The sequence below is a fragment of the Artemia sp. Qi Xiang Cuo genome, chromosome 13 (assembly GCF_049724085.1).
Source record: "Artemia sp. Qi Xiang Cuo chromosome 13, ASM4972408v1, whole genome shotgun sequence".
In the NCBI taxonomy this organism is placed as follows: Eukaryota; Metazoa; Arthropoda; class Branchiopoda; order Anostraca; family Artemiidae; genus Artemia; species Artemia sp. Qi Xiang Cuo.
The window spans coordinates 46,701,844-46,723,351 of record NC_142806.1 but is presented as its reverse complement, the minus strand read 5'-3'; the positions used below and the strand labels follow the sequence as shown (position 1 = coordinate 46,723,351).

The following is a 21,508-nucleotide window of genomic DNA, read 5'->3' as shown; positions in this document are numbered from 1 at the left end:
TCTTTTCAAACGGAAAACATCTCCTCAAGATTCTGCAGCAGCAGTGGAATCGGAGGAGAATGAATTGAATTCGATTGTATCAAAAATTTGAAACCTTTTACCAGTCACCTATCGTGAACAGAGTAAAAGCGTATTATCATATCTCATGTTGGAAACTGGTGGTGAACATCAAGTTCAAGTTGACAGCACAGGGATACGAATTATAATTCAGGGAAAAAGTTATAATCTAGTTGATTTAATTTGTGATATGGTGACGAATCGTAAAGGACTTTTATCCTTTGACAATAATCTACACACTTTTCTAAGTGTATCAAACTTTCCCAAAAGTCTTATTGGCAATGAGCAAATTCTAAAGAAACTAAGAGAGTATAGTCCTCCAACAACGCCAACACCAACACCAACACCACCATTTAAAAAAGAAGAAGATTCAATATTTGAAAATACTAGCAGCAGCAGCAGCAGCAATGATTTTATAACACCTGTGACTGCTAGTCAAAAGCGAAGATGGATTGATTCACCCTCCAGTGTGCAAAAGGGGAGTGGACATTACACTACGTGTTTGCATTCAAAATGTTTGTGAGATTCTGAAACATGTTTATGAAAAAATTTGTGAAGCGGGGAATTTAAGTTCCCCCAAAACCCTTTCTAAAGTTGCTTCTGGCAGTACATTAAAAAAAGCAAAAGAGCATCTACATAATGAATCGAGTTACACACTGCATCGGAATCGCTGGCTTCGTGGCAAACAATATCGACAAACTAAAGCCTTTTTCCCTCTGCATATAATGCAAACGGATCTTTTAGATGCGATTCAACGACCTCATAATGCACCCTACAAATATATTCAGGTGGCAATCAGTGTCTTTAGTCGCTATGCCTATGCCATTCCATTACGGTCAAAGAGAGGTGTTGAAGTTGCTCTGGCTTTAGAAAGTATTCTTGAACAGGATTGCTATAGAAAAATTCAATCGGATCGCGGTAGTGAATTTGTTAATCCCCATGACCAAAAGGTTCTATTGAAATATAATACAGCACTTTATCATAGTCACAGCCCCATAAAGACTGCATTGGCTGAACGATTGATAAGAACGATTTGTCTATTAATTTCAAGATATTGTACACTGAAAAATACATCTGATTTTATTCAGGATTTAGAAAAAATAATGCAGATATACAACCATCGACCCCATCGATCATTGTCCAACTCAACCCCTCGGGAAGTTCATTGCAGTCAAAATACATTTGATGCTTTTCTAAATCAATATTCCACTGGGGAAAAAGAAAAAGAAAAAATGTGAAGAAGAAATTCAATGTTGGTGATGCTGTTCGAATTCATAGAACCACCAATATTTTCGAAAACGAGAACTATATATGGAGCACTAAACTTTTTAAAGTGTCCAAAATCCTAGACACAGAGCCCAAGACTCATCAACTACGAGACACCAAGGATTATGAGATTCTCGGCTGTTTTTATGAATATGAACTGCAAAAAGTTAGAACCACTACTGAAATTAATCAAATTGAAAAGATATTAAAGAGTCGTACTCGTAGGGGCAAGAGACAGTTGCTTGTTCGCTGGCTAGGATACAACTCAGATTTTGTTTCTTGGGTAAGTGCTGAAGATAATAACAATGCCCAATGATTTCTATGTGACTCTCATGTCTAATGTTTTTGATCCTCTCTACAATGACTTGAATAGAACAAGTGATTTTTGGACGAAACTCTCCCCCACCATCAAATTTGACAACAATGGAAAGTATGAAGTGGCTCTTGTCGACTGTATTCTCAAAAATACCTACGACATCCTGAGGAAAGATCGTAAATATGAAATAAAAATTAGACCCTATGATTGGCCGCCACCACCCTCAGGTGATCAAGAACAAATTCAAAAGATGAATAGGATGTATTATCCATATATTGAATTACCCTACGAGGAACTCACCTGTATGAATGATTTATGTCGTTCTATTAATAAAAGAATTTTCACTTGTAAAAAAGGAGCTTTTCATTTCAACTATTCAAAGGAGGAGGGCAAGATCTACATTAGTTCACCTATTGCCAGTGAAAAGGTTATTCACAATGATAATCTAAAGGATGTTCTTGGCTTTAAGCTCAATATAATCAGCGGTAAAAGTGCCGAAAACACTAATTTCATTTTTACTGACTACCCGCCTGCCTTTTTCCACGGACACTTGTATATTTGTCTACGCTTCATTTGTTGAAACATCTCGGGCTGGTTACTAAAATGTGCCCCTCCTATGAGTTCTTGAACGAAAAACCAATCAAGAATATATTCACCACTACAATATAAAGCATCTTCAGTGTATTCCAGTAAACACTTCATATTTGGAAATCTGTCAGTTAACACTAAGAACTGAATTAGGTGATCCCATAGCAATTTCAAAAGGTTTGGCTGTGATTACATGCCATTTTCGTCCCATCGTTCAACAACAACAAGATGTCTAGTAGAAAAGTGGTATTCACATGTCCTGATATTGACTGCTATGTTAATACTCTTGGCCCAAGACAACAGGGCAATGGAATGGACTATTACAAAGGGCGTACTACAAGGACTGGTTATGGTCTTGGCAGTTGGTTTGCTATGCTGTTTCGTTTTTCACTACCACCGGCTAGAAAATATCTTTTACCGGCTGTAACCGATTTTGCATCTTCTACACTATACGATTGGGGCTCTGGCAAGGATTTTAAGAAAAGTGCTACGGAAAATCTTAGGTCCAGTGCGCGAACCCTTGGCGAGAGATTAAAACGAAATAGGAAAGGTTTAAAAAGGTCGAGAAACAATGCATCACTCATCAGTCTCTACTCAGGTCGGAAACGAAAGACATCACCCCTGTCAAAGAAAAGAAGGAAAAAGCCGACACGGACTGTAAACAGTAGAAGAAGAAGAAGCCCCAGGAAGAGAATTATTAGATCGAAACTAGATTTCTTTTCCTAAGATGTCCTACCTACCGCATAAGGATTCTCAACCTTCAAGCACTACCTCATTGAATCTATTCAATGCTGAAAATGTTGATGTGAGTGTCAAGCATGGATATTATGAACAATTTTATCCTCAACAACCCCTCTCCGATAGTATCCACTTTCAAATTTTATACTGATCATGATTCGTTAGCCCTAGCCTTCTAACCTGACACAACGAAAGAGGACAATTTTGATTTTGAAACCATTTTATTGAATAATTGCAACAATAATATTAAGCATGAACAATTAGCGATACAGTTTATTGTCTTCGGTATGTTTTACTATTGCACTTGAAGCACATTGAAGTCTCTTCACATGCGCTATATCAGCCTTTGCAGCGAAACATAATTGATCCTCCATTTTAAATTTGCTCAAGGATATCACATATCTTGCATATACTTCATCCCTTTCCAGACAAAGTCGTGATCCTCTCGTGATTTCCACCGCAATGTTTGGTGCTCTTGTATTATTACTACCAACTCCACTATCAACTTCTAATAGGGTAAACATTCCACTCATCATCATCAATACATATATATCCAAATGAGTAAAGTCAAACTGTTCTTCTCACTCCTTTGAATTCTATTCAGACTAATAAAAACTATAGAGAAAATCCTTTCCTTATATTCTCTGCAATCCTCTCCCGATAATTTTTAACCAGCCCTCTGATTGTTTTATAAGTATATTTACCCGACTCTCTGATTGGCTTAGAAGGAGGCATGTACTTCCTGTTTCCTTTTCCTAAATCAAAACATTCTCCCCACCGATTACGCAATCAATTTCTCAGAAATTCTCTCCCCTTCGTGGATCGATAATCCTTGAATAAATTATAACCTGTCGGCGTTAAACTTAATTGTAGATGGCAGCACTTAGTGTAATCAGTACCTCCTGATAGGTTCCTACTAATAGCTCTGCATGAATAGACCTGAGATACATGGGGGGTAAAAAAATATTTCCATCTTAATGTTTTTGGTACCTTAAACATTCAGCTGATTTAAATTATTTTACTACTGAATAAATACAGCTGGAATATTTTTTTAGAAAGGGGTCTTTAGTCTCCACTTTCTTTTCAAAACAGGAAATCGCTAATCAAAATAAGAGGGCAAATTTTAATCTCGAGCGCCCTCTTATTTTAATTTAGAATACCTTTAGCTCGGAAATCAGAGAGTTTTTTACATATCTTCATTTCATTCTTATTAAATTTGTTATATACTTTCAGCCTAAATTACATTTCAGTTTGAATAAAATCAACAGCTAATTACAATAATTAACGTTTCTTGTCATCCCATTTAGATAACGTTTTACAGCTTTTCATTCCTATCGTTGTCATTCATCGTAAGGTTTTCCTCAAGAAATCCAGACAACTTTCAGAAAAGCTTATGATAAGCTTTCGGATATCCTTTCTGATCACCAAATTTTAGGCGATATACTTCCATTAAAATTGGGAAAGATGGAAGGAATCTCGGTGCAAGATTTCTTTTCTGTACTAAACATTATAATAACAAAAGCGTAAAACGATTTGATCCCCAATTTAACACTCTTTTCAAATATATAGGAGCAATCATGACAAATGCGATTCAGCCCCCCTTACATACTCAGATATAACCTAAGGCTATATACAAAATTTGGTTGGTTGTGTGGCCCTTTTTTTCAAATTGCCTTTGATCTGTTATTTGAACCAATAATTCTCTATACTTAAAAGTATAACCAAACGCCAAATCAAAGGCCAAAAAAATATCACTAGATTTTGCTTGTTTTGGCAAGCTTGTTCCATCCCATTAAATCTGTTTTTTCCCAAGTTTATCATACTATTGCGGTATTTTTGGTTATGAAGCTTTTACTTGACATAACACTCTTTAGGACCTTTGACTGTGGCTAGTGAACAACATTCCCATCATATTTAGAGAAGGAAACGTTAGTACCTTTTGACTATGTCTTCCTCCAACAGTATTTTGACAAAAGCATGGGAGCTTGGTGGCAATATTTTCTTGATATCTCAAACTCAGTCGTGCTCAGTGTGCCAATAACTGGCTCATAACAAATATGCTTGCGTCAAGCTCGGTTCAAGTTTCCTATGCTAGGCAAACAGGCTTACCACAAGCTTACAAAAACAAGGCAAAATTAAGTGATATTTTTTTGGCCTTTGATTTGGCATTTGAACCAATAATTCTCTATGCTCAAAGGTATAGCCAAACGCCAAATCAAAGGCCAAAAAAATATCACTAAATTTTGCTTGTTTTGGCAAGCTTGTTCCATCCCATTAAATCTGTTTTTTCCCAAGTTTATCATACTATTGCGGTATTTTTGGTCATGAAGCTTTTGCTTGACATAACACTCTTTAGGACCTTTGACTGTGGCTAGTGAACAACATTCCCATCATATTTAAAGAAGGAAACGTTAGTATCTTTTGACTATGTCTTCCTCCAACAGTATTTTGACAAAAGCATGGGAGCTTGGTGGCAATATTTTCTTGATATCTCAAACTCAGTCGTGCTCAGTGTGCCAATAACTGGCTCATAACAAATATGCTTGCGTCAAGCTCGGTTCAAGTTTCCTATGCTAGGCAAACAGGCTTACCACAAGCTTACAAAAACAAGGCAAAATTAAGTGATATTTTTTGGCCTTTGATTTGGCATTTGTACCAATAATTATCTATGGTCAAAGGTATATCCAACCGCCCAATCAAAGGCCAAAAAAATATCACTTAATTTTGGCTTGTTTTGCAAGCTTGTGGTAAGCCTATTTTGCATAGCATAGGAAACTTGATTCAAGCTTGACACAAAGAAATCTGTTATAAGCCAGCTATTGGTGCGAAATAAGCCCAAGAATAACACAAACGAATAGAATCAGCAAAATGTTGTATTTAGCCATTGGCTATATGCAGGCATCGAAGGGGAAGGTGGGAGGGGCTGGGAGGCATTTGTTCTCACACCACCTGGGAGGGGGCACCGAGAATTGAACGGTATTAGGCTTTGGTATTACAATTCAGAAAAAAAATTGCACAAAGATTATCACAATTGAATCCATAACCATTTGACATATCCACATAAAAAAAAAATTTAGATTAATTTCTTACCTGAGCCACCCCAATAACATCACCATTTGCATCTTTAATTGGCATACAGATCATGCTTCGTGTTTTATAACCAGTCATCAAATCAATGTCATGATTGAATCGGGAATCCTGCAATAAATCAAATTTAATTTTAGCGTCAGCGTTTTCAACAGTAGAGGTATATACATATATCATTGCAAATCATTGTGCCCAAAACGAAAAAGAATTAAACAAGAAAAACGGGTTTTAATTTATATAAAGCAGTGAATACAACACATTTCATTAAACACAAATACTCCAAATATTTTGGCCCCACATCCGGGAGCCTTTCTCAACGAAAAAAAAGAATTCTTACATAAACATAAAAAACATACTAAACAAACAAAAGAAAAAATATAAATAAATAGGAAAAGAAAACTCACATATTAAATAAACAAACTCCATTCACTGCCGTATAAAATCGAATGCTGATATTGACATACCTTCTCACAGAATATAAATTGACATCTATCAAAAAATGAGAATATATTTATACTTAAACTAAAACAAAAAAGGTCAGCTAACCCCCGGTCCATAACCCCTAAATAGATCTCACAGGTTCATCACCCAATGTTTGAATTATAAATTGAACAGATTCGTTTGCTTGCAAGCTTGCAAGCAAACGAATCTGTTCAATTTATAATTGAACAATTTATATTCTGCGAGAAGGTGTGTCAATATAAGCATTCGATTTTATACGGCAGTGAATGGAGTTTGTTTATTTAATATGTGAGTTTTCTTTTCCTATTTATTTATATTTTTTCTTTTGTTTGTTTAGTATGTTTTTTATGTTTATGTAAGATTTTTTTTTTTTACGTTGAGAAAGGCTCCAGGATGTGGGGCCGAAATAATCAGAGTATTTGTGTTTCATTAAATGTGTTTTATTCACTGCTCCATAGAAATTAAACCCCGTTTTTCTTGTTTAGTTTTTTGTAAATGGAAAAGCAGTGAGGTCTAAGAAATTATTAAAAACGAAAAGTGTATCTGAAAATTTTACAGAAGAAGGGATTTATTGTTTTTTTATGTGGGAGAAGTTATTGCTCGACGGAAATTTAAATGAGAAAATAAAACTTAAACTTACTGTGGATGGCTGCATAATGTAGGATTATTTTCGTGTGCTTAAGTGTTTGAAATACATAAATATCCTAGGTAGCGCAATAGCGTTGCCTAAGTAAAGAACAATATTGGCACAATGTATTTTTTTTTTTTTTTTTTTTTTTTTTTTAGACCAGGGCACTTGGTATCGAAAGAGTTACCGTATAAACTTCAAAAAGGGTTCATTCGATTGGAAACTGAAGGGGCTAGTGCCCTTTTTAATAGTTGAAAGTGATTGGAGGGCAACTACCCCTTCTCAAGCCCACCATTTCCCTATAAACACATCCAATCAAATTTTTGAGATAGCTATTTTGTTCTACGTTGTTGAAAGGTCAAAAATTATGTCTTTGAGGATTACAATACCCCTACAGCCATCAGTGCAAGGGTTGAATATAATTAAGGTTTATATAGAAAGCGTTGTTGTAGAAACTTCAAAAAGGGTTCATTCAATTGAAAATTGAGAGAACTAGTGCCCTTTTTAATAGTCAAAAGTGATTGGAGGGCAACTAAATCCCTTCCCACGCCCACCATTTACCCAAAAACCTCCAATCAAAAATTTGATTTATACATTTTGTTAAACGTAATTGAAAGGTCCGGAGATAATACCTTTGAGGATGACACCCCCTCCCCCCACATCCCTCAGGCCGAAGGTTGTAAATTACGCCCTGAGGGCATATAAGATTTTTATAGAAATCGTTGTCGTAGAAACTTTAAAAAGGGTTCATTCGATTGGAAATTGAGAGGGCTAGTGCCCTCATTAATAGTCGAAAGTTATCGGAGGGCGAATGTCCCCCACGCTCTTTATTTCCCCAAACACTTCCGATTAACATTTTGATATAGCCATTTTGTTCAATGTAGTTGAAAGGTCTGAAAATTATGTCTTTGAGGAAGACAAACCCAAACCCTCACAGCTCTCAGGACAAGGGTTGTAAGTTATGCCCTTGGGGCATAAGTAGTAAGGGTATAATTCGTTGAAAACCTACAAAAAAACCTACATGGATATGCGTGTAGTTTAACCGGTACATTGACTTACCACGGGTCAGTCACCTATTACTACGAACGGTACTTGCCTTACCAGACGGGTTTTCTAATGTGACACTCATTTTTTTTGGGTCAATCGGTTAGAGAGAGCGGCGGTTAGTCCATATGGTAACTTGATTAGTTGTTTTTTTAAAAAACTTGGCAAGGTATAATGTACTCAAGCATGTTTTGGTGACACCCACGTTTTGGAACTAGGAGCGAGATTGTGTGATGCAATCTGACTGGTTTCGTTTCACGGGTTCATTAATAGAACGACTAATGTTTTTGAAAAGGGTAATTACTTCTCAGTTCAATAACCAAATTAAACTTCCGATGATTAAGAAAGCGTAACGGGTAATTAAAGTATGAGGAATGGGATGCTATAATTAGAATGGTTTTAAGTTGAAAATTGTGACGTAAAAATAACTCTATTTACGAATTTTTTGCGAAAAGGTATTTGCGTAAAGGTATTGCGATGGTTAAGAAAGCGTAAAGGGTAATTAAAGTATGAGGAATGGGATGCTATAATTAGAATGGTTTTAAGTTGAAAATTGTGACGTAAAAATAACTCTATTTGCGATTTTTTTGCGAAAAGGTATTTGCGTAAAGATATTGCCTTGGTTAAGAATGCCTCACGGGTAATTAAAGAATGAGAAATGGGATGCTTGCATCAACAATACAAAGAATATGCTCAGATACTTAATAGATCTGACGCATACAAGAGACATTGGTAAAAGGTATTCAATAGCTTAATTGAAAAGTAACGATAGAATGACATTGTGACTTGACCTCGCTTTACCTCTCCGATGTGGTCTGTAGAATACACAAGTAACGTTTGAAAAGTACTGTCAATTTAAAAAGAAATGGCTGAAGTGTTTTGAGGGGGATGGGTTGCATGGAGGGTAGATTGCACGAGGGTTCAGTTAAAGGGGGTACAGTTACACGGGGGTTTAGTTAAATTGGGTCGAGTTGCACGAGGGTTCAGTTAAAGGGGGTATAGTTACACAGGGGTTTAGTTAAATTGGATCGAGTTGCACGAGGGTTCAGTAGCACGAGGGTTCAGTAACATGGGGATTCAGTTGTACAGGGTTTCGGTTATACAGGGGTTCAGTTACTTGTAGGGTTCAGTTGCACGAGGGGGGATGTGAGAATTGGAGGAGTTGTGAAGTTAGTGTACTTTATAATGCACAAGTGATGTTTTGCGTAGTATTGTCAATTTTAAATAGTTTAGAAATAAAAAAAAAAATTAACAAGAAATGGCTGAAAAGTGTTTTGAGGGAGATGGATTGCATTGAGGGTTGAGTTGCACCCAATATACCTCATTCTTTTATTCTAACTTAACTTGTAGGAATAGGACTTCATTCCATCGGCTAAATCAGTTTATTCATCTATAACGGTGAACAAAAAGACAATTAATTCTCCGTATTCTTCTTCTTCTTTTGATCATGCGCCCATTCCTCCTTCTCACTCGGGGTCAGTTGACGTCTCAGTATCCGGTAAAAATTGCATATTCCACTCGTTCTCCACATCTCATAATATCCATCATGAGTAAGATAGTGTGAGTCATCGATCTTAGGTTCCCGGTCTAGACAAGAAAATTAAAAGGCTTAAAATATATGGAATCTGTATAAGCTGTAATGGGCAAAAATTATTACTTCACGATCAATCGTATATACATAAGGATAATGTATTAAAAAGACCGTAAAAAAATTTTTTTTCAGTGTAAGCCCCTGCAACTTCTATAGTAAGCACCATTTATCAGATAGCTAAGGAGGGTTCAGTTACATGAGGGTTCAGTTAAAGAGGGTTCAGTTGCATGGGGGATTCAGAAGCTTGGGATTCAGTTAAAGAATACCTCCTCGACAGTTATATTTTTTTAATGTATTTTAGAGCTATTAGCAAAACGTCTAGCATAAAGAGCAAGGTATTTTAGAGGGGGCAGCTCGCTTCATATACGGGATAATTTGCATTCGTCTTAGTTTTTAATGATGTTCCTTATTTCCAGTTGAAAATGCTTATTTTTTAATTTAATTGGGATGAGAAGTTAAAGTCTAGCATAAAGAGCAAGGTGCAGTTCACTTCATATACCGGATAAATTCTATTTGTCTTAGTTTTAATGATGCTCCTTATTCCTGGTTGAAAATGCTTATTTTTTAGAAGACACCTCTTGCATACACAGTGGAGAAATTTCATTCAAAAAATTATGAAAAAATTGTAAGTAAGTAACAATGTCTGGGGACCGGAACTTCTCAAATAATAAATACCACGAACCTAACACCCACGAAAATCTAAAAAACTAGGTCTGAAAACCCATACAGCTAATTAAATTTTCTAATTCATGATTTCATCTAGACATGAAAATTAAAAGGCTTAAAATATATGGAATTTGTATAAGCTGTAAAGGGCAAAAATTATTACTTCACGATCAATCTTATATACATAAAGATAATGTATTAAAAAGACCGTAAAAATTTTTTTTTTCAGTGTAAGCCCGTGAAACTTCTATGGTAAGCAACATTTATCTGATAGCTAAGGAGGGTTCAGTTACATGAGGTTTCAGTTAAAGAGGGTTCAGTTGCATGGGGGATTCAGAAGCTTGGGGTTCAGTTAAAGATTACCTCGTCGACAGATATATTTTTTTAATGTATTTTATAGCTATTAGCAAAACGTCTAGCATAAAGAGCAAGGTATTTCGGAGGGGGGCAGCTCGCTTCATATACGGGAAAATTTGCATTCGTCTTAGTTTTTAATGATGTTCCTTATTTCCAGTTGAAAATGCTTATTTTTTAATTTAATTGGGATGAGAAGTTAAAGTCTAGCATAAAGAGCAAGGTGCAGTTCACTTCATATACCGGATAATTTCTATTTGTCTTAGTTTTAATGATGCTCCTTATTCCTTGTTGAAAATGCTCATTTTTTAGAAGTCACCTCTTGCATACACAATGGAGAAATTTCATTCAAAAATTATGAAAAAATTGTAAGTAAGTAACAATGTCTGGGGACCGGAACTTCTCAAATAATAAATCCCACGAACCTAACACCCACGAAAATCTAAAAAACTAGGTCTGAAAACCCAAACAGCTAATTAACTTTTCTAATTCATGATTTCATCTAGACATGAAAATTAAAAGGCTTAAAATATATGGAATTTGTATAAACTGTAATGGGCAAAAATTATTACTTCACGATCGATCTTATATACATAAAGATAATGTATTAAAAAGACCGTAAAAAAATTTTTTTTTCAGTGTGAGCCCCTGTAACTTCTATAGTAAGCACCATTTATCAGATAGATAAGGAGGGTTCAGTTAAAGAGGGTTCAGTTGCATGGGGGATTCAGAAGCTTGGGGTTCAGTTAAAGAATACCTCCTCGACAGATATATTTTTTAAATGTATTTTATAGCTATTACCAAAACATCTAGCATAAAGAGCAAGGTATTTTGGAGAGGGCAGCTTGCTTCATATACGGGATGATTTTCATTCGTCTTAGTTTTTAATGATGTTCCTTATTTCCAGTTGAAAATGCTTATTTTTTAATTTAATTGGGATGAGAAGTTAAAGTCTACCATAAAGAGCAAGGTATTTAGGAGGGTGCAGTTCACTTCATATACCGGATAATTTCTATTTGTCTTAGTTTTATTGATGCTCCTTATTCCTTGTTGAAAATGCTTATTTTTTAGAAGTCACCTCTTGCATACACAATGGAGAAATTTCATTCAAAAAATTATGAAAAAATTGTAAGTAAGTAACAATGTCTGGGGCCGGAACTTCTCAAATAATAACTCCCAGGAACCTAAAACCAAAGAAAATCTAAAAAACTAGGTCTGAAAACCCAAACAGCTAATTAACTTTTCTAATTCATGATTTCATCTAGACATGAAAATTAAAAGGCTTAAAATATATGGAATTTGTATAAGCTGTAATGGGCAAAAATTATTACTTCACGATCGAACTTATATACATAAAGATAATGTATTAAAAATACCGTAAAAATTTTTTTTTTCAGTGTAAGCCCGTGCAACTTTTATGGTAAGCACCATTTATCAGATAGCTAAGGAGGGTTCAGTTACATGAGGGTTCAGTTAAAGAGGGTTCAGTTGCATGGGGGATTCAGAAGCTTGGGATTCAGTTAAAGATTACCTCCTCGACAAATATATTTTTTTAATGTATTTTATAGCTATTACCAAAACGTCTAGCATATATTGCAGTTTCTATAAAAATGACTGAATTACAAAATCAAAATTAAATTGCATTTACTACTTTTCGTTTAAACTATTGCAGTTTCTATTAAAATTTGAAAGCTAAAAGTTAAAAAGCTGCTCACCAAGTTTAGCGAAATAAAAGCGTCTATTTGCGTTCCACTTCATGATTCGAATTGTAAGAAGGAACTGAACACACATCACTCCATTTTTAAGGCATTTTATACGTTATATCTTGGAAATTAAAAGAAATTAAGCCCCTTCTTATCAGATCCAAAACGCTTAATATCCCCAAGCATATTCGGTAACGGTTAATTATTACTAAAATCATAAGGGAGAGGATTCTATATCTTGGAAATTAAAAGAAATTAAGCCTCTTCTTATCATATTCAAACGCTTAATACCCCAAGCATATACGAGTCAAATTTCACTTTAGAGTGCTAACGTGTATCTGATGAAATAATTTAAGTCCAGTTTCAGAATTCCTATCAACTCGAACAATAAAGCAAAAACGAAAACAACTACAAAAAAAAACCCCATAATTTTAAACAGTTTTTGGGAAACAAGGTGAAAGTAAAGTGCAACTCGTATAAATGAAACCCAAAACGAACAAAAACTACAATAATTAACCGAGTCAAACTCAAAACGAGCAGAAATTAACATAAGTTGGGCGCCAACCCCCTATACCTTCCCAAGACACGAACAAAATTTGCACTTTACTGAAAAAATACAAATGGTTTTACTTTTACACCTTTATTAAATCAAATGATATTAACATTTTGATTACTAAATATCAATATATGTATATTAAACTGACAATGCACATTCACTTGTATTTTTCAGTAAAGTGCAGATTTTGTTCTGGCCTTGGGAAGGCATAGGGGTTTCGCGCCCAACTTATGTTAATTTCTGCTCGTTTTGAGTTTGACTCGGTTAATTATTGTAATTTCTGTTCATTTTGGGTTTCATTTATTTATCGATGCTGATTTGTGGCAGTTTCACGATTGGTAGATTATTTTATGTTATTTTTGCTAATTTTTTGTTTAATGGAGTTCTTTACTTTTCTTTGAAAAACTAATTTGTGGAGAAAGTGTTTTTTTTTAATTTTTTCTAATTAAGAACGAAAATCCTTTTGTGGGAACAACTTATGTTTTTGCGAGGAACGTCATTTTTGTAATGAGACCCAGAAAGCGTTTCAAAAAAAAATTCTTCCCTGGATTTGCCATAAATTCGCTGCTTACACTGAATAACCAAGTAAGCAAATATATCGAAGAAAAGAAGACACCTGTAAGGGTATTTCAGTCCTTTACGTACACGTAAAGGAACCAACAGCTTCCCCAAAAATGAGAATTTTCTAAAATGGTGCACATTTCAACTGAACTCGGAAATACTAAGCTTTAATAGCGTGAATCGTGCTTCAAAAACTCCAGTTTGCTACAGGATTAATTAAAAATAGGACGTTAGCCCAATAAGTTTTAACAAATAGTTCATAGTGTTAAATTGTAATGAAGGTGACTTAGCTCAATTGTAACCGAAACTCAAAAATGGAATTTTGATAACAATTGACAAGAATTGGGTTTTTATGCAGATTGCAAATATATAAATTTCATTACGTTTAATATCTAGCCACCAAATGCTCCAAGCCTCAGAAGAAAAAGAGATTTAAAGTACCAAGATTTTAGCGTAAATAGTGAGGTGTTGAGGAGCGGTGCAATCTCGTTCATATACGTAATAATTTTCATTTGTTTTAAGTTCTAATGTTGCTCCTTACATTCAATTGGAAAAATATGTTTTTTTAATTTAATTTTTATGTAATGATTTCTTCAAATAATATCAAGAGGATTTGTTTTTACACTGCTCACATTGTAGAATTTGTTACTAAGATTTTGTTTCAAAATATTTTTGGTCTATCGACCTAGTGGTACTAAAATATCGTAAGAGGGCACATTTGACTGGAATTTAAAAGTTCTAGTGCCATTTTAAAGTGACCAAAAAGATTGGATGGTAACTACGCCGCCTCTCACGCCTCTTACTGGCATTATTTAGAAAACGATACTACAATATATAAAAAAAGTTTTTTCAACTGAAAGTAAGGAGCAAAATTAAAACTTAAAACGAAGAGAATTATTACGTATACGAAGGGGATTTCCCTCCCATAACCTCGCTCTTTGCACTAAAGTTTGAATTTTGTTCCAATTCCTTAAGAACGAATCCTAAAACATAAGGTTCGTTTAAGTTCTAATGTTGCTCCTTACCTTCAATTGGAAAAATATGTTTTTTTTTAATTTAATTTTTATGTAATGATTTCTTCAAATAATATCAAGAGGATTTATTTTTACACTGCTCACAGTGTAGAATGTGCTACTAAAATTTTGTTTCAAAATATTTTTGGTCTATCGACCTAGTGGTACTAAAATATCGTAAGAGGGCTCATTTGACTGGAAATTAAAAGTTCTAGTACCATTTTAAGTGACCAAAAAGATTGGATGGTAACTACGCCACCTCTCACGCCTCTTTTTTCCGTAATCGTGCAGTCAAAATTTGACACGACACACAAACAGAGTCATAGTGAGAGAGATATCCAAAAAGTTGGGTTGATGTAGGTTCACTTAGATTGGCGCACCACTCTAAGTGAACCTAGATCAACCCAAATTTTTGGATATCTCTCTCACTATGACTCTGTTTGTGTGTCGTGTCAAATTTTGACTGCACGATTACGGAAAAAAGAGGCTTGAGAGGCGGCGTAGTTACCATCCAATCTTTTTGGTCACTTAAAAATGGCACTAGAACTTTTAATTTCCAGTCAAATGAGCCCTCTTACGATATTTTAGTACCACTAGGTAGATGGACCAAAAATATTTTGAAACAATATTTTAGTAGCACATTCTACACTGTGAGCAGTGTAAAAATAAATCCTCTTGATATTATTTGAAGAAATCATTACATAAAAATTAAATTAAAAAAAAATATATTTTTCCAATTGAAGGTAAGGAGCAACATTAGAACTTAAACGAACCTTATGTTTTAGGAGTCGTTCTTAAGGAATTGGAACAAAATTCAAACTTTAGTGCAAAGAGCGAGGTTATGAGAGGGAAATCCCCTTCGTATACGTAATAATTCTCTTCGTTTTAAGTTTTAATTTTGCTCCTTACTTTCAGTTGAAATTTTTTTTTATATATTGTATTATCGTTTTCTAAATAATGCCAGTAAGAGGCGTGAGAGGCGGCGTAGTTACCATCCAATCTTTTTGGTCACTTTAAAATGGCACTAGAACTTTTAAATTCCAGTCAAATGTGCCCTCTTACGATATTTTAGTACCACTAGGTCGATAGACCAAAAATATTTTGAAACAAAATCTTAGTAACACATTCTACACTGTGAGCAGTGTAAAAAAAATCCTCTTGATATTATTTGAAGAAATCATTACATAAAAATTAAATTAAAAAAACATATTTTTCCAATTGAAAGTAAGGAGCAACATTAGAACTTAAAACAAATGAAAATTATTACGTATATGACCGAGATTGCACCGCTCCTCAACACCTCACTATTTGCGCTAAAATCTTGGTACTTTAAATCCCTTTTTCTTCTGAGGCTTGGAGCATTTGGTGGCTAGATATTAAACGTAATGAAATTTATATATTTGCAATCTGCATAAAAACCCAATTCTTGTCAATTGTTATCAAAATTCCATTTTTGAGTTTCGGTTACAATTGAGCTAAGTCACTCCTTCATTACAATTTAACACTATGAACTATTTGTTAAAACTTAGTGGGCTAACGTCCTATTTTTAATTAATCCTGCAGCAAGCCGGAGTTTTTGAAGCACGATTCACGCTATTAAAGCTTAGTATTTCTGAGTCCAGTTGAAATGTGCACCATTTTAGAAAATTCTCTTTTTGAGGGAAGCTTTTGGTTCCTTTACGTGTACGTAAAGGACTGAAATACCCTTACAGGCGTCTTCTTTTCTTCGATATATTTGCTTACTTGGTTATTCAGCGTAAGCAGCGAATTTATGGCAAATCCAGGGAAGAATTTTTTTTTGAAACGCTTTCTGGGTCTCATTACAAAAATGACATTCCTCGCAACAACATAAGTTGTTCCCACAAAAGGATTTTCGTTCTTAATTAGAAAAAATTTAAAAAAAAACACTTTTTCCACAAAATAAGTTTTTCAAAGAAAAGTAAAGAACTCCATTAAACAAAAAATTAGCAAAAATAACATCAAATAATCTACCAATCGTGAAACAGCCACAAATCAGCATCGATAAATAAATGAAACCCAAAATGAACAGAAATGACAATAATTAACCGAGTCAAACTCAAAACGACCAGAAATTAACATAAGTTGGGTGCGAAACCCCTATGCCTTCACAAGACCAGAACAAAATTTGCACTTTACTGAAAAATACAAGTGAATGTGCATTGTCAGTTTAATATACATATATTGATATTTAGTAATCAAAATGTTAATATCATTTGATTTAATAAAGGTGTAAAAGTAAAACCATTTGTATTTTTTCAGTAAAATACAAATTTTTTTCGTGTCTTGGGAAGGTATAGGGGTTTTGCGCCCAACTTATGTTAATTTCTGCTCGTTTTGAGTTTGACTCGGTTAATTATTGTAGTTTTTGTTCGTTTTGGGTTTCATTTATACGAGTTGCACTTTACTTTCACCTTGTTTCCCAAAAACTGTTTAAAATTATGGTTTTTTTTTTAGTTGTTTTCGTTTTTGCTTTATTGTTCGACTTGATAGGAATTCTGAAACTGGACTTAAATTATTTCATCAGATACACGTTAGCACTCTAAAGTGAAATTTGAGTCGCATATGCTTGGGGTATTAAGCGTTTGAATCTGATAAGAAGAGGTTTAATTTCTTTTAATTTCCAAGATATGGATTCCTCTCCCTTATGATTTTCGTAATAATTAACCGTTACCGCATATGCTTGGGGATATTAAGCATTTTGGATCTGATAAGAAGGGGCTTAATTTCTTTTAATTTCCAAGATATAACGTATAAAATGCCTTAAAAATGGAGTGATGTGTGTTCAGTTCCTTCTTACAATTCGAATCATGAAGTGGAACGCAAATAGACGCTTTTATTTCGCTAAACTTGGTTAACGGCTTTTTAACTTTTAGCTTTCAAATTTTTATAGAAACTGCAATAGTTTAAACGAAAAGTAGTAAATGCAATTTAATTTTGATTTTGTAATTCAGTCATTTTTATAGAAACTGCAATATATGCTAGACGTTTTGGTAATAGCTATAAAATACATTAAAAAAATATATTTGTCGAGGAGGTATTCTTTAACTGAATCCCAAGCTTCTGAATCCCCCATGCAACTGAACCTTCCTTAACTGAACCCTCATGTAACTGAACCCTCCTTAGCTATCTGATAAATGGTGCTTACCATAAAAGTTGCACGGGCTTACACTGAAAAAAAAATTTTTGACGGTCTTTTTAATACATTATCTTTATGTATATAAGATCGATCGTGAAGTAATAACTTTTGCCCATTACAGCTTATACAAATTCCATATATTTTAAGCCTTTTAATTTTCATGTCTAGATGAAATCATGAATTAGAAAAGTTAATTAGCTGTTTGGGTTTTCAGACCTAGTTTTTTAGATTTTCGTGGGTGTTAGGTTCGTGGGATTTATTATTTGAGAAGTTCCGGTCCCCAGACATTGTTACTTACTTACAATTTTTTCATAATTTTTTGAATGAAATTTCTCCATTGTGTATGCAAGAGGTGACTTCTAAAAAATAAGCATTTTCAACAAGGAATAAGGAGCATCACTAAAACTAAGACAAATAGAAATTATCCGGTATATGAAGTGAACTGCACCCTCCTAAATACCTTGCTCTTTATGGTAGACTTTGACTTTTCACCCCCATTAAATAAAAAAATAATCATTTTAAATTGGAAATAAGGAAAATCATTAAAAAGGAAGACGAATGCAAATTATCCCGTATAGGAAGCGAGTTGCCCCCTCCGAAACACCTTGCCCTTTATGCTAGACGTTTTGGTAATAGCTATAAAATACATTACAAAAATATATTTGTCGAGGAGGTATTCTTTAACTGAATCCCAAGCTTCTGAATCCCCCATGCAACTGAACCTTCCTTAACTGAACCCTCATGTAACTGAACCCTCCTTAGCTATCTGATAAATGGTGCTTACCATAGAAGTTGCACGGGCTTACACTGAAAAAAAAAATTTTTGACGGTCTTTTTAATACATTATCTTTATGTATATAAGATCGATCGTGAAGTAATAATTTTTGCCCATTACAGTTTATACAAATTCCATATATTTTAAGCCTTTTAATTTTCATGTCTAGATGAAATCATGAATTAGAAAAGTTAATTAGCTGTTTGGGTTTTCAGACCTAGTTTTTTAGATTTTCGTGGGTGTTAGGTTCGTGGGATTTATTATTTGAGAAGTTCCGGTCCCCAGACATTGTTACTTACTTACAATTTTTTCATAATTTTTTGAATGAAATTTCTCCATTGTGTATGCAAGAGGTGACTTCTAAAAAATAAGCATTTTCAACAAGGAATAAGGAGCATCACTAAAACTAAGACAAATAGAAATTATCCGGTATATGAAGTGAACTGCACCCTCCTAAATACCTTGCTCTTTATGGTACACTTTAACTTTTCATCCCAATTAAATTAAAAAATAAGCATTTTCAACTGGAAATAAGGAGCATCATTAAAAACTAAGACGAATGCAAATTATCCCGTATATGAAGTGAGCTGCCCCCTCCGAAATACCTTGCTCTTTATGCTAGACGTTTTGGTAATAGCTATAAAATACATTAAAAAAATATATCTGTCGAGGAGGTATTCTTTAACTGAATCCCAAGCTTCTGAATCCCCCATGCAACTGAACCCTCTTTAACTGAACCCTCATGTAACTGAACCCTCCTTAGCTATCTGATAAATGGTGCTTACCATAGAAGTTGCACGGGCTTACACTGAAAAAAAAAATTTTTCACGGTCTTTTTAATACATTATCTTTATGTATATAAGTTTGATCGTGAAGTAATAATTTTTGCCCATTACAGCTTATACAAATTCCATATATTTTAAGCCTTTTAATTTTCATGTCTAGATGAAATCATGAATTAGAAAAGTTAATTAGCTGTTTGGGTTTTCAGACCTAGTTTTTTAGATTTTCTTGGGTGTTAGGTTCCTGGGAGTTATTATTTGAGAAGTTCCGGTCCCCAGACATTGTTACTTACTTACAATTTTTTCATAATTTTGTGAATGAAATTTCTCCATTGTGTATGCAAGAGGTGACTTCTAAAAAATAAGCATTTTCAACAAGGAATAAGGAGCATCATTAAAACTAAGACAAATAGAAATTATCCGGTATATGAAGTGAACTGCATCCTCCTAAATACATTGCTCTTTATGCTAGACTTTAACTTTTCATCCCAAATAAATTAAAAAATAAGTATTTTCAACTGGAAATAAGGAACATCATTAAAAACTAAGACGAATGCAAATTATCCCGTATATGAAGCGAGCTGCCCCCCTCCGAAATACCTTGCTCTTTATGCTAGATGTTTTGGTAATAGCTATAAAATACATTAAAAAAATATATCTGTCGAGGAGGTATTCTTTAACTGAATCCCAAGCTTCTGAATCCCCAGTGCAACTGCACCCTCTTTAACTGAACCCTCATGTAACTGAACCCTCCTTAGCTATCTGATAAATGGTGCTTACCATAGAAGTTGCACGGGCTTACACTGAAAAAAAAAAAAATTTTACGGTCTTTTTAATACATTATCTTTATGTATATAAGTTCGATCGTGAAGTAATAATTTTTGCCAATTACAGCCTATACAAATTCCATATATTTTAAGCCTTTTAATTTTCATGTCTAGATGAAATCATGAATTAGAAAAGTTAATTAGCTGTTTGAGTTTTCAGACCTAGTTTTTTTAGATTTTCGTGGGTGTTAGGTTCCTGGGATTTATTATTTGAGAAGTTCCGGTCCCCAGACATTGTTACTTACTTACAATTTTTTCATAATTTTTTGAATGAAATTTCTCCATTGTGTATGCCAGAGGTGTGTTCTAAAAAATAAGCATTTTCAACAAGGAATAAGGAGCATCATTAAAACTAAGACAAATAGAAATTATCCGGTATATGAAGTGAACTGCACCCTCCTAAATACCTTGCTCTTTATGCTAGACTTTAACTTTTCATCCCAATTAAATTGAAAAATAAGCATTTTCAACTGGAAATAAGGAACATCATTAAAAACTAAGACGAATGCAAATTATCCCGTATATGAAGCGAGCTACCCCCTCCGAAATACCTTGCTCTTTATGCTAGACGTTTTGGTAATAGCTATAAAATACATTAAAAAAATATATCTGTCGAGGAGGTATTCTTTAACTGAATCCCAAGCTTCTGAATCCCCCATGCAACTGAACCCTCTTTAACTGAACCCTCATGTAACTGAACCCTCCTTAGCTATCTGATAAATGATGCTTACCATAGAAGATGCACGGGCTTACACTGAAACAAAATTTTTTTTACGGTCTTTTTAATACATTATCTTTATGTATATAAGATTGATCGTGAAGTAATAATTTTTGCCCATTACAGCTTATACAAATTCCATATATTTTAAGCCTTTTAATTTTCATGTCTAGATCGGGAACCTAAGATCGATGACTCACACTATATTACTCATGATGGATATTACGAGGTGTGGAGAACGAGTGGAATATGCAATTTTTACCGGATACTGAGACGTCAACTGACCCCGAGTGAGAAGGAGGCATGGGCGCATGATCAGAAGAAGAAGAAGAATACGGAGAATTAATAGTCTTTTTGTTCACCATTATAGATGAATAAACTGATTTAGCCGATGGAATGAAGTCCTATTCCTACAAGTTAAGTTAGAATAAAAGAATGAGGTATATTGGGTGCAACTCAACCCTCCATGCAATCCCATCTCCCTCAAAACACTTTTCAGCCATTTCTTGTTAAAATTTTTTTTATTTCTAAACTATTTTAAATTGATAATACTCTCCAAAACCTCACTTGTGTATTATACAGTACACTATCATCCCATCTCCTCCAATTCGCAAATCCC

General features: G+C 34.2%; 1 protein-coding gene across 1 annotated transcript in view; it reads right to left on the bottom strand.

Annotated features, from left to right (window-relative positions):
• Positions 1-21,508, bottom strand: part of LOC148945341 (dual 3',5'-cyclic-AMP and -GMP phosphodiesterase 11-like) — a 256,119-nt gene that overhangs the window by 148,019 nt on the left and 86,592 nt on the right. Inside the window, exon 7 of the mRNA XM_089099013.1 lies at positions 6,056-6,163. Coding sequence (XP_088955139.1) covers positions 6,056-6,163 — 108 coding nt within the window. The remainder of the gene's footprint in view (positions 1-6,055; positions 6,164-21,508) is intronic.